The 14,714-nt window shown below is 38.2% G+C and overlaps 1 protein-coding gene across 1 annotated transcript in view; it reads left to right on the top strand.

The window, feature by feature from the left end:
- The window catches only part of LOC111139311 (membrane palmitoylated protein 7), a 212,846-nt gene that overhangs the window by 103,685 nt on the left and 94,447 nt on the right, over positions 1 to 14,714 (top strand). The window contains exon 5 of the mRNA XM_022491567.1: positions 7,600 to 7,731. Within this exon, the coding sequence (XP_022347275.1) occupies positions 7,600 to 7,731 (132 nt within the window). The remainder of the gene's footprint in view (positions 1 to 7,599; positions 7,732 to 14,714) is intronic.

The raw sequence follows: 14,714 nt of genomic DNA, 5'->3' as shown, positions 1-14,714 counted from the left end.
TAGGCTCTCAGATGAATATTTCTGTCTAGATGCAAAAATTGATTTCTGCCTTCCTTGAAAAATCTCCTTTGGAACTGTGCTATAATGGCTTCAATTGATGGTCAAAAAAGGTAGTATTAAATAAAAGATGAACTGAAAACATGAACCAGCTTTAATTCCTAATCCTTAGAAGTAAAGTAAGTGCTGTCAATTAATAAATGGGCTATAATTAGTAATTTAGAGTAATTGACTTACACTGGTACAGAGGAGATTGGTTGAATTTTAGTTCTAAAAGAATAAGGATCAACTTCGAGCAAAATATCTGCTTGAAATTAAAGACAATATTTGTAGAAAGGTTAAGAGCTCAGAAGAGATTGATAGCCAGAGAAAGTTCTGAAATGTCTTCATTTCATCTCCGAGTACACATGAGAAGTTGATGCGAACCCAAGAATGGTGAGGTTAGCTCTGAGCAACCTGTTAAACTCCTCCTTGAGAGCGCCACCTTGGTTTGCATATTAGGAATTGAAGAAGAATGTTTCTAACAAAACAACATGATTTTGGTATTCTTTTTTAAGAGTGTTTGGAGCGGAGTAGCTAATAAGGAAGAGGTTATACTGGGTGGAAACTGGTATGTGGCTCGAAAGGGAGGTATGATTTTTTATTATATTTAGCACTCTTGGATACAACCTTATAATTAAATCCTGAAACTTTGTTATGCTGAAAATATTTTAGATAAATACTTTTAAAACTTTGTATGTTTATGTAGCCATGGGATAAAAGAATGGGTGAGAAGCCATCATGAAAGATGTATTTTCAGGGAGTGATGTGTGGGAAGTGGGTCAGATTGTGGACGGCTGAAGTTGCAGTTGTCAGTGACAATTTCTAGTTCCAGTCTTGGGGACAGCAATCTTCCTTCCCTTTATCACCTAACATTTAGCATTGCTTTCCTTGAAATCAATTATATTAACTAGCATCAACTTGAATTTCACTTTTTTTTAGGCAGTTACTTTAAGAAGTCATTTAGTAAACTAAAATGTTTGCTTTTCTTTTTTTTTTTTTCTCCAAAAGCAGAAGCAAGGTGTAGTAGAATAGGACAGGTACACATGAATTAAAAGTTGAACCGACAGTTTAAATATGGAAAGTGTAACTCCAGGGTGTTAACTTGGATACTGTTTTTGAATTTTTAGTGGACAAGGGAAGTAATTATTTACTTGTTAAAGATGGCTGTTCCATTTAAAATATTCAGTTCACGGGGCGCCTGGGTGGCTCAGTGGGTTAAGGCCGCTGCCTTCAGCCCGGGTCGTGATCCCGGGGTCCTGGGATCGAGCCCCGCGTCGGGCTCTCTGCTCAGCGGGGAGCCTGCTTCCCTTCCTCTCTCTCTCTGCCTGCCTCTCTGCCTACTTGTGGTCTCTGTCTGTCAAATTAAAAAAAAAAAAATCTAAAAAAATATTCAGTTCACGATAGTGAAAAGGAACCTGAGGTGTACGTCCAAGTAATAGTGATTTTTTTGTAAACACACAGAGATAAATACAACCAAATATATAGCCACTATGAGAAGGACAATATGTGTATCCTACAGATCTGCCAATTCCTTTTTGAAAAACTTCAATTTGAAATATTTTTTTAAAATTTTACTTCATTTTTTTCGGTGTTCCAAGAGTCATTGTTTATGCACCACATCCCGTGCTCCATGCAATATGTGCCCTCCTTAATACCCACCACCAGGCTCACCCAACCCCCTACCCTTCTCCCCTCCCCTCCAAAACCCTCAGTTTGCTTCTCAGAGTCCAGTCTCCCATGGTTTGTATCCCCCTCCGATTTCCCCCAACTCCCATCTCCTCTCCATCTCCCCATGTCCTCCATGTTATTTGTTATGCTCCACAAATAAGTGAAACCATATGATAACTGACTCTCTCTGCTTGGCTTATTTCACTCAGCATAATCTCCTGCAGTCCCGTCCATGTTGATACAAAAGTTGGGTACTCATCCTTTCTGATGGAGGCATAATACTCCGTTGTATATATGGACCACATCTTCCTTATTCATTTGTCTGTTGAAGGGCATCTTGGTTCTTTCCACAGTTTGGTGACTGTGGCCATTGCTGCTATGAACATTGGGGTACAGGTGGCCTTCTTTTCACTACATCTGTATCTTTGGGGTAAATATCTAGTAGTGCAATTGCAGGGCCATAGGGAAGCTAAGAGCAGTGGAAAGTCATTGAAAGGATTTAAGTAGGCAAATGACACAGTTGCTCTAGTATACAGATTCTTGGAGTGGAGGGGTGGTGGTAAGGTGGGAGGAGTGGATGCTGAATGGAGGAAGGCCATCTGGAAGCCTGTGGAAGTAATTCAGGTGAAACATGGTTATGGCCTTAGTGAAGGATGTGAGGGATGGATGGAAGTGGGGGATGGGTGGAACTGGATGTAGCTTCAATACATGGTATTGGCACACGTGGTTAATTATTGGGAAAAAATAACCTATGTAGAATGCATATTATATGTAATATACAATGAATTCCAAATAAATTAAAGATTTGAGTGTAAAGGAATTGAACCATAATCATGGGATAAAGAAGAAATATTCACAATCTCAGGAAGACAGACAGACAGACAGACACACACACACACACACAGAGGAAAAATTTATAAAAAATTCATGAATGTGGTTAGAAGGAATTATTTATTTATATAAACAATCTACATTTGTCTTTAATAAGGTTGTGATCATTTATTACTTTGACTTTAATTTACTTTCTACAAAGGGATTTGATAAAGAAACCAAATAAAATAAATTTTCTTGATAATGTGTAATTGTATTTTTAAGTCCAACTATGGAGAAAGTAGAAGTTCCTATTTTCATTGCTCTGTTTGGGAAGATGATACACATTTCACAGACAAAATAGAAGGTCATTAAATATATGGCATGATGTTCATCTTCAGTTTGGATCATGGTCCTGGGGTCCTGGGTTCCATTTTCTTATTGGGCTCCTGACTCTCCCTCTCCCTGCACCCTGCTTATGCTCTCTCTCACTCTCTCTCTCCAAGAACAAACAAACAAACAAAAGATTGAGAGAGAGCTGGGGGGTAAGGGTAGAGGGAGAGGGAGAGATAGAATCTCAAGCAGACCCTCTACTGACCATGTAGCCCGACACGGGCTTTGATCCCACAACCCCAAGATCATGACCTGAGTTGAAATCAAGATTCTGATGCTTAGCCAACTTAGTCACCCAGGTGCTTCTGCATTTTTTTCCATTATAAATAGAATGTACTACTTTTTGTTTTGTATTATTTTGTGGATTTTTAATATTATGGTATTTTGTGGACTTGTCTTTCAAGCAACATAATTGTCCACCTCTAAGAGATAAGTTAGATAACTCTGCTTTTTTTTTGTTTTTTAAATAGCACTATAATTCACATCTCCCATATTTCAGAATTTTATTGAGTCAATAAGTTGCTGAACTAAAATATCTGTACATTTAAAATTTTGATAGTGATTGCCAGCTTGCCCTTCGCCATAATCTGGACAGGTCCTCTCAGTGTACAGTGCCCACAGGTGTGCGTGAGAAGTTCCTTTCCCCTGTGTCTTCACAAGCCCTATTTAATTAATGTTCTTTTCCAGATTTGTTAATTGATCACCCTAGGAATATATGTCAACACTTTCCCTATAGAGCTTGCCACCTTCAAGTCTCCAACGGCTGGGAAGTGCTTGTCATTTTGTAACCATTGTTAAGAGTTAAAGCTTACATCCAGTCATTAAATCTCTGAATGGAGGGATGCCTGGGTTGCTCACTCGGTTAGGCATCTGACTCTTGGTTTTGGCTTAGCTCACGATCTCAGGGTTTTGAGATGGAGCCCTGCTTTGGGCTCTGGGCTCAGTGCAGAGTCTACTTGAGATTCTGTCTCACGCTCCTTCTGAATTCACTTGGTGTGCTCTCTCTCCCCACCCCAAATAAATAAATAAACAAACATTTTAAAAAAAAATCTGTGTATTGGTCAGTTGCCATATGCAAACAATAAGTAATAATTACTCTTATTACTCAATAATGTTTATTAAATCTAGTCTTATTGTCCAAATCTTAAAGTCCAGGAAAAGTAATGAAGCGTCAAAGAAACAACAGATGGTGAGAAAAAGGAAGTAGGGTAGTGAATAGCAGAAGGCCTCAGTAGATGAGATAGGGTGTAGGAGCTTCCTGCAGCAATGGAGTTGGTGGCCTTTGGGGGAGCTGATGAAAGGATGTGGATCTCTACTGAGACTTTGTTTCTACAGGAAGCAAAGAGAGTCATTAATAATAAGAACCACTTGTAAGCATCACATGGCCACATTAAAGGCAAATCAACCTCTGTGAATCACCATTCAGAGGCTCGCTTTTTGATAAAACAGTGAAGTGACATCATCTCTAGAACATAGTATTATAATTTAGAAAGGGAAAATTTGGTAGGTTTTTAAAAGGCAATAAAATAAAAAGATTTGTTGTAGTTTTTCAGCTTTCCAAAACGTGCATTTACCGGAAATTACTCATTGCCTGAGCATGTAGAATGGATGAGACTTTGTTTAAGCATGCAAAAGGGAAAAGTGAAGCTTCCTTCTGGAGGAATAAATCAGTGTTACTCATTCTTATGAGTTAGACACTTAATTTTGTGGACTTGACAGATACTTAGAACATAGAATTGACTCCAGGGGGTCCAGAGCAGTGAAAGGCTGTGTGCCTGATGAGTTACAAGGCCTAGTGTTCAATTTCCTGCATAGTCTTCTAAGTAACAGGTAAACCCATCAGTTGTGATTGGGGTGGTTATGGCATATGGAAATTCAATTTTCTTATTTAGGTGTGTTGTCTTTCAAAAGGACAATCTGTATATTGAAGAATAAATTCATCACAGTTAAAACAGGGAAATAGAATATAAAGTTACTTTTAGTTGTCCAAAATAGAAGTGTTGCTAACCAACAATATTTGTAAAGCAAAACTATTAAGAATTAGAAACTCAATATCTATAAATCTTAAAAATGTATTTTAGAATCCAGACATGGAGATCAATATAAAGCTAAGGAGGAAAAATACATAGCTGCTGTTGTTAATATTGTCTATCGACTATAATTATCACTCTATTTTAAAAGATGTTTGTTAGCGATCTCTAATAGTCTTAACTATGTCCAGGATAGTTTATCACAGATATCCAGGTAGTGAGCATTTCCGATGTCCTTCATTCATCTCTTTATAGATCCATATTCATCCACTATCATTCCTGTCTTCCTGTCTGAAAGACTTCATATACCATTTTTTGTAGTGCAAGTCTCTCTGGTGATAAATTTCTTCAACTTTTGTAGGTCTTTATAAAGTCTTCTCTATCCCTTCATTATTAAAAGATATTTTTGCTGGATATAGAATTTTAGGTTGCTGGTTTTCTTTACATATTTAAAAGGTGTTGCTCTTTTATCTTGTAGCTCACATTGTTTCTGATGTGTGTTGTGATTTTAATCATTTTTTCTTTGGCTGATTTTAAGATTTTTTTCTTTCTCAGTGGTTTTAAGCAATTTGATGTTACTTCTTGTTTGTTTTTGTTTCTTTGTTTGTTTGTGCTTGGATATGTTGAACTTCTTGGACCTAGGGGCTTTTTCCCCCTGTTATCAAATTTGGAATATTTTCTGCCATATTTCTTCATATATTTTTTAGCACCTCTCCTTTCTTTGGAGATGCCAGGTAGGTGTATATAAGTTGTCCCATAGCCCAATAATGTTCTGTTCACAATTTTTTACTCTATTTTCTCTTTGTGTTTTCATTTTGGAGAGTTTATAAATTGTTTTAATTGTAAGCGTTAATTTCATTCAGTGTGCTTTTAAAAAAATTTCATACATTATGTCTTTTATCTCTAGAGGTTTGAATCTTCCATATATATGGCAAATCTCATTTCTAGTGTTTCCTATAGCTCTTTAAGCATTTGGGATACAGTTATAATAATTATTTTAATTTTCTTGTCTGCAGTCTATCTGTAATTTCAGGATTTGGTTTTATATAATTCTGTCATCTGTGTAATTTTCAGGGTTTAGTTCTATGGTGTTACGTTGTTCTTCATTATGTGTAGTTATCTTCTTCTGTCTTCACATGCCTCATAACTTCTGTCAGTAATTGATTGACTCTCAGTTGTTGTGAGTTTTACTTTGAGTGATGATATTTTCATATTTTTATAGATGATATTCTTGAGGGTTTTTTTTTTCTGTTATATAATTAAGTTATGTGGAAATATTTTGATCCTTCAGAGACTTGCTTTTAAGCTTTGTTAGGTGAGATCTTAGCATTGTTTAATCTTGGACTGAGTATTTCCTACTATTAAGACAATATCCCTTTGTTAACTGTCCTCAATGCCCTGTGAATGCCAAGCTTTTCTCCTCTGACTGAAGGAAACAGGAGTTATTCCTGCTCTGTGTGAGCTTTGGGAATTGTTCCCTGTAAGGCAGTGTTTCTTAACTTTATAACTATTGACAATATGGAGCTGGAAATTATTGGGGGGACGGAGCCGGGAAGGCAGGGAACTGCCCTGTATGCTGTCAGAGGTTTAGAACCATCCCTGGCCTCTGTGCACCAAATGGCAGCAGCATCTTCCACTCTGTGACAATCTGAACTGTTTCCAGACATTGCCAAATGGCTACGGGGGAGTAAAATTGTGTTCAGCTGATAACCACTGCAGTAATTGTTTCTGATAATTTTTTTTTATATGCATATGCCTTGGCTGGAGACTCAAAGGGGACCTCCTACAGATCTCCAAAGCCCTGTGCCTGTCCCACCATCTTCTCTTTCATACTCTACCCTGAGAATTTTAGTGCCTTGACCTCCCAGCATTCCTCACTGTGTTGTCTCACCTTAGGGAGACCAGTGGGTTCTGCCTGGATACCTACTTCCCCTACATGGCCACGAAACTCTGGGCTTATGACTCTCAAATTTGTTTCCTGTCTCTCAGTAATCACTGTCCTTCATTGTCTGATGTCCAGTATCTTCCAAAACCATTGTTGCATCTTTTATTTTTTTATTTTTAGGTTTTCTGTCTTCTACTTTTTTCCAGTGGGGTCCCTATTAACTTCATCTTGGCTCTCATCCTCATTCCTGAATGGTATTTTTGCTAATACATAATTCTGGGCTGACTGTTATTTTTTTTCTAAGCACTTTCAAGATATTTCACTGGCTTCTGGTTTCCATTGCTGCTAATCAGTCAGCTCTCAGTCGTTTTTTTTTTTTTTTTCCTTGTATTTTTAAGATCTTCTGTCTTTGGCATTCTGTAGTTTCACTATAATATGTATCTAATCTTGGGTTTCTTTTTATTTCTTTTTTTTTTGTTAAATTTAAATTTTATTATGTTCAGTTAGTCAACATATAGTACATCATTAGTTTCTGGTGCTGAGCAGAGAGCCAGATTCGGGGCTTGATCCCATGACCCTGGGATCATGACCTGAGACAAAGGCAGAGGCTTTAACCCACTGAGCCACCCAGGTGCCCCGTAAGAGCCTCCTTTTCAAATAGTTGCCTGTTATGATTGTTAAGTTAAAATTATAATACGTTTGATTTTCTTTATAGTTGGATGTGCTTGGGATTTTATATTTGATTAATTTTTTCCCAAACGTTGACTTTGCTAGGCTTTGCTCTCTGTACATGATACTGTGGCTCAGAAGAATTACGATCCTGTATTACCGCCGATGCCGGATGATATCGATGATGAAGAAGACTCAGTAAAAATCATTCGTCTGGTCAAAAATAGAGAACCCCTGGTGAGTTGTGGTCTACATTTTGTGCTTAGATATGAATAGATATCATGATATCTATGTCCCCTGGTGGGGACATACCATTTATTCCTCTCTTTGAAACATAATTTTCCTGTGTGGTTAAACTTGAAAACAGAGTATACATGTCTAAAAAACATTATTTAGAAAAATGGGGAAAAAAGCCAAATAAAATGGCATGCATTTTCTTGGTTATAAATAGCAATAATTTGTAAGATGGGATTTTGACATTTATAAAAGAAAGCATAATGTGCCAGTCACAGCTGATTAAAGATTAAAAGGTGCAACCAAAAATAATTGCTTATGGCTCTTCTAGAAAGCTGATTTGTTTTAAAGTAAAGAGAAAAAAATTTATCAAATGTCTGTTATTTCAAAATGTAAATGTAAACATTATTTCAAAATGTTATTTTAGAGCTAGAATTTATACAATGTCAGATTACATCAAGGGGGTTATGGTGGGCAGAATGATGCCCAGTGATGTCATGTCCTAGTCTTCAGAACCTGTGAAATATTACTTTAAATATCAAAGGGACTTGTCATGATTTGGTAAGAATCTTGAGATGGGAAGATTATCCTGGTTTAGACGGTGGGCCTTCTGTCTTCACAAGGATTTTTACCAAAGTGGAAAGGGGAGGCAGGGAGGCAGAGTCACAAGAGGCGATGATTTAAAGCAAAGGTTGATGTTGCCATGAGCCAAGGAATGCCAGAAGTTTCTAGAAACTGGAAAAAGCTCAAGGATCAGATTCTCTCCTAGATCCTCCAGAAGGAACACAGCCCTGTTGACACCTTGATTTTAGCCCCAGACACTCATTTTGACCCTCTGACCTCCCGAACTGTAAGATAATATATTTGGGTTGTTTTAAGTCACTACCTTTGTATGGCGCATTTGTCACAGCAGTAGGATATGAGTATGGAGTGCATCCATATTTTGATGAAACTACGTTCAGAAGAAAAGTAAATGTTATTGTCTAGCAGTTGATTTTAAATGTGTTGTGGCTCATTTTGACTACTTAAGACATTTTTGTGTTTAATGTTGATAATAAGTTTATGCTTTTTGTCTGTGGTTATAAGCTCTGTACTGGTAACCTAAATATCTCTTGGTTTTTATTATGAAGGTGACATACTTAGTAAGGCCAAACAGTATGCAGTTTGGGTATAGAAAGATCTACCTCAGGGCCTCTCACCCTGAAGTGACTAATTCTTGGTGGCTTCTGTGTATCCCTCAGTAAGAAGTGCATTTTTTGTTTTGACAAATTCAGGCTCTTAGATAATCGAAAGGATTTCAGTAATTCCTTAGTAATCATTTCTTGGATCAGTCATAGTTTCCCCAGGGGCAGCAAGGTTTTGGGTGTGTTGGTTTGATGAGCTAACATTTAAACCGTCATCAGCGACGTGTTAGTCCCAAGCCTCTCCTGATCGAATCAGATCTTCCAGATGTTTGTCAGAGAAATTAGGCGTACACTGCACTGAGATGTTTCAAAAGTTTTAACTGTGCCTGCTGAAAATCAGTTTCCATCTAACAAGCAATTGAATGAATTATACAGAATACCCTGAAGTGGTGTTATCATACTTTGTTCCTGAACATATCACGTGCGTTAGCTAGTACGTATGTAACCACGGAAGTAATTAGCCCTAACGTGTACACCATCAGCCTTTGTCGGTTAGCTTCTTAAAGTTTATATCCTATAGTATGTTTAAAATGAGGATCTGAACTAGGGTAATGGCGAGAGCTATATATGTTAGGTTTGATCACACCAGGAGGATCTTTAGATAATACAGTGCAAGAGAAGAGGGGAAGTAAAAACTACCCCAGGACGTTATTTAGGGGGGAGAAGTACTGTCCGTTTGGTTAGCAAGAATAGAAGGAAAGGCATGGGAATAAAAATTTCAAGTTTCCCTACGGTTAGAGCCTGTGGGGCTATGCAGGTGCTAAGAAGAGGCTAGAAATTGTTAATTACAACTTAACAATTACATTAAGTTGTTTAAAAACTAATTATTTCTTGGGGAGCCTGGCTCAGTCAGTTGAGTATCTGACTCTTGATTTTGGCTCAGGTCATAATCTCAGAGTCATGGAGCCTGCTTAGGATTCTCTCTCTCTCTCACTCTCTTCCTCTGCCTCCCCATGCTAAATAAATAAATAGGTAGATAGGTAGATAAGTAAAATTTAAACATTATTTCTCTTAAGCATGAGAATGTTTTCTGGATTTGTAACATTTGTATATTCTGGAGATATCTTAAATATTTCTTAGAATTGTTCAGTTTCTTATTCCTGTATCATGGTATAATTTGGCAATTTTGTATGCTTAAGAGCATTTTCTTTCTACTTCCTCATTTTCTCTCCCTCTTATGTGGGGTGTTTAAAAACTCTAATTCCATTGCATTTTTATCCATTATTCTTATTCTGCTTTTTGCCTCTTTTTACATAAATTAAAAAAATTTTTTTTCTCTGTTTCTCCATTATTTAAAAGTAAATTAATAATCAAAGTTTTCCCCCAAACTTATGCAGTTAACTTCTTTGCATGCTAGGTTTATTTTTTATACTAATATTCCATATATAAGGCAATTTCAAGTGCTTTTAAGTTATTTTACTTTAAAAAAATTATTTTAGTCACGGGTCCTTTGTCTTCCTTGTAAGCCACAATTTGTGTCTTTTTTGTTCAAGTAGCTGTATTTAAAAAACAAAACAAAAAACCGCAAATAGAAAACAACATCTACATGGGATGGAGAACTCCCCCAAATTATTTGTTAGGATTCCTGAAAAAAGTATTAAGATTTCCAATGTCATTTCAACTTTGGAATATGAGATCGAGGAAGGCAAATTACTTGTCTTGAATTTTTTTTCATCCAAATGTATAATTATTGTATTATTTTTAGTTTGACAGCTATTGTAAAGTAAGAGTATTGGATGAATAAACTTAAAGTTTAAAAAATGAACTAGTCAGAAAAGTAGAAAATAGTAATTTTCAACAAGCTTGTCATTTTGTATTTGTCACATGTCATTTGGAGAGGTTATTGGAAAAGCCACAACCACCAAAGGGGTAGGGGGTTGGGGGAGAAGAAGAAACTGGGAGAAGATTGAGTCTGAGGCATCCTTAGGAGAATGAATCCAAGCAGTTAAGAATCAAATAGTCAAAATGAGGGACGCCAAGTTGAAATAAAATTCTAGTGATTAGATGGTTAGTAAATGTTTGGCAAATGATTCAGGAGGAAAGGCCATAAGATTTAGCAATCAGGGGGTTAGTTTATCAGTGTTATTTAAGAGTGTAATTTTGGGGGCACCTGGGTGGCTCAGTGGGTTAAAGCCTCTGCCTTCGGCTCAGGTCGTGATTCCAGGGTCCTGGGATCAAGCCCCAAATCAGGCTCTCTGCTCAGCAGGGAGCCTGCTTTCTCCTCTCTCTCTCTCTCTCTCTCTCTCTCTCTCTCTCTCTCTGCCTGCCTCTCTGCCTACTTATGATCTCTGTCTGTCAAATAAATAAAATTTTTAAAAAAATGTAATTTTGGGGGCACCTGGTGACTCACTTGGTTAATGATCTGACTCTTGATTTCAGCTCAGATCATGATCTCAGGGTCCTGGGATTGTGTCCTGCATCAGGCTCTGTGCTTGGGGAGGGAGTCTGCTTGAGGATTCTCTCTTTCTCCCTCTGCCCTCTCCCACCCACTCACTCACTCCTGCCACACACTCTCTCTCTCTCAAATAAATAAACCTTTTAAAAATATATAATTTTGTTTGTTAGACTGAGTTATAATGCAGTGAAATAAATACCAAGCTTGCATTATTAGATGACCTAAATGGGAAGATTTATGGCGTCACTTATTTGCTCTCTATCCTTATAGGAAAAAGTCACTTAGCCTCTCAGCCTCAGCTTCCTTATTAGATAATCAGGAGATATACTTCTACAAGAGTGTTTTGACTATCCCCTAGCACAATGTATTTGAAATGCTTTGTAAGTTTTTATGCATTACCACACATTATGTGACTGTTTCACAGAATGATGATATGGTAGGAGCTCTAAATGACAGTTATTGAAGGAGAGGATCATTTCCAGGGAAAAGAGGCAGTGAACACAGATCATGTAGGTATTTGCCATGGAAAGGTGAGAGGGAGATAGTTTGAGGGAAGCGATGGTTAAATGAATGGAGAAAAGGAGAGGAAAGACACTGGTCAGGATGCAGGGAGCAGAGCTGTCCTCCCTCCCCATGATTTTAGAATAATTTGTATCCATTTTATACAGAAATAATAATAAATACTAATTTTTAAACAAGCTTAAGAAAATGACATTCTGTTAGTGAGTGAGTGGACTATGATCCTGAATTCAGTTTCTGGCATCGGTCTTCCTTTCTTCCTTCAGAACTGCAGTGCTCAAACTTCAGTATCCGAAGAACTACCTGAGGTGATTACCTAAAATGCAGACTTCCCAGCTTCTATCCCCTAGAGAGTCTGCATCAGTAGGTTTCATATGGGGCCTGGAATCTAGATTTTTAAAAAATGTCTCCAGTATTCTTGATGCAAGTGTTTGGTAGATGATACTTAAAACCATGTTGATTTCAAAGATTCAACCTGAAATCACCTGTGCTACCAGCTGAAGGAGGAGGTCTTAGAATATTGGAATATTGTAGGAGATGCAATTTTTATGTAGAACATCATGGTAGCCCAGTCTCAGCAATCCTCTTTTGTAAACTAATTTACAGCAGTAACAAGACACATTTAAGCAGGATTATAGAATAATGGGATGCCTGGGTGGCTCATTTGGTTCTGTGTCCAACTTTGATTTCAGATCCGGTCATGATCTCAGGGTTGATGAGATCAAGCCCTGTGTAGGGCCCTGTGCTGAGCGTGAAGCCTGCTTGAGATTCTCTCTTGCCCTCTCCCTCTGCCCCTCCCCTGTTTGTGTGTGTGCACTTTATCTCTCTCTCCAAAATCATATGGAATAAGTTTAGAATACCTATATAAGAAAATATGGAAGAACTAAAACATTTGATACAATTTTAATTCATTTTTGCCTTTGTAGACTTTTGTATAATATGACATGTCATGTGCTCTCTTTTATTGAGTTTTGATTTTCATGCAGCTACGTTCCACTGGGAATACGTCAAAGAATTGTGGTAAGAGAGGTTTGGGAAGCAATACAGAAGTAGAACTCTTTAAGAATGAAGGGATCAAAATGAAGATTGAGTCAAGTGCAGGTGTCATGTAGAAAATGAGAGATGATTTCTCCGAGTCTGTAGTTCACCCTCGAGGGATAGGTAAAATCAGCAGATAGCAAGCAGTTCTGTTTCAAGATTCCTATCTACAGTAGAGTAACCCTTCGGTGTTGGCATGTTCTTCTTTACCTACATAGTCTAGAAATGATTTCATCCAGTCCATGGCTTTAAAAGTAATCTGTGTGTCAGTGACTCCCAGGTCTGTTTTTCTCTCAGATCTTTTTTCCAAGTTTTAAATTTGTATGTCCATCTGTGTACTTGATATCTCCATTGGAATGCCTGATGGACATCTCTGTCTTGACATGTCCAGAAGTAAACTGATCTTACCCCCAAATCCGTTCCCCTTCTAGGATTCCTCCTCTTAGTTGATTACAATCCCATCTTCCTCACTGCTCAGCCAAAACCTAGAGTCAATCTTTGATACCTTTCTTCTTTCATGTCCCATTTTTGGTCTGTTGGGAATTCTTTTGGCTCTGCCAATAACATATCCAGACTATGCATCACTTCTCCTCCTGCCAGTCAGATCCAAGCCTCCTTCATTTTGACCCTGGAGTATTTTAACAACCTCCAGTTTGTTTCTTTGCTTTAGCTTTTACAGTCCTTCACCCTTAGACAATAGGTCTCAGAGTGAGGCTGTTGGATTATAGCACTTCTGCTGTTCAGGTTCTCCCTGTTTCTTTCAGAATAAAATCCAGAGCCCTCACAAGGATCTACATGATCTGGCTCTCTGTTAACCATCTGGTCTCAGTTCCTACTGCTTCTCCCTTCTTACTTTAGTCCAGCCACACTGTGATTTTTGCTTTTCTTGATCATTCTATTCATAGCCCCATCTCAGCACTTTTATGCTATTTTCATCTATTCTTTCTCTTTGGTTAACTCCCATCTCTCTCTCTCTCCCTTTTTTAAAGAAAGGGAGAGAGGAGAGGCAGAGAGAGGAAGAGAGAGAATCTTTTTTTTTTTTTAATTTATTTGACAGAGACCACAAGTAGGCAGAGAGGCAGGCAGAGAGAGGAGGAAGCAGGCTTCCCGCTGAGCAGAGAGCCTGATGCAGGGCTGTATCTCAGGACCCTGGGATCATGACTTGAGCCGAAAGCGGAGTCTTTAACCCACTGAGCCACCCAGGTGCCCCAAAGAGAGACTGTTAAGCAGGCTCCATAATCAGCACAAAGCCTCTTTCAGGGCTCTGTCTCACAATGCTGAGATCATGACCTGAATGGTGGACCTAGACTCCCTCCCCTTCATCTCCTTTTTTCTTTCTTTACTCAGTGTCATTTTCTCATTGAGGCGTGTCTTTCCAATGTTTTTCTTCTACCTGCCCTGGTACTCCCAATCTTTCTCACCTTGCCCTTTCTCATACCTATGGTGTTGACCACTTTTTAACGCACCATATATCTCATTATTTCATCTTTTATTGTTCTCTCTTGTTAGATGTAAGCTCCACAAGGGGCCAGAAATTCTTAGTTTGTTTCATGACTGTATTACATGCTCTTCAAAAAGAACCTGGCACAGAGTCGGTTCTCAGTAAATATTTGTCAACTTCATTGAGTCACAGAATAAGTCAAAAGGATTAGCAGTAAGGGGTGCCTGGGTGGCTCAGTCAGTTAAGTCTGCCTTGGGCTCAGGTCTTGATCCCGGGGTCCTGGGATTGAGCCCCACATCGGGTTCCCTGCTCAGCAGGGAGTCTACTTCTCCCTCTTCCTCTGACCCTCCCTCTGCTTGTGTGCTCTCTTTCTCTCTCAAGTAAATAAATAAAATCTTAAAAAAAAAAA

This window comes from Enhydra lutris, unplaced genomic scaffold (genome assembly GCF_002288905.1).
Source record: "Enhydra lutris kenyoni isolate GAN:26980312 unplaced genomic scaffold, ASM228890v2 scaffoldscaffold99, whole genome shotgun sequence".
NCBI classification, from domain to species: domain Eukaryota; kingdom Metazoa; phylum Chordata; class Mammalia; order Carnivora; family Mustelidae; genus Enhydra; species Enhydra lutris.
Note: the sequence above shows the minus strand (reverse complement) of the source record. Positions and strands in the feature narration are given on the sequence as shown.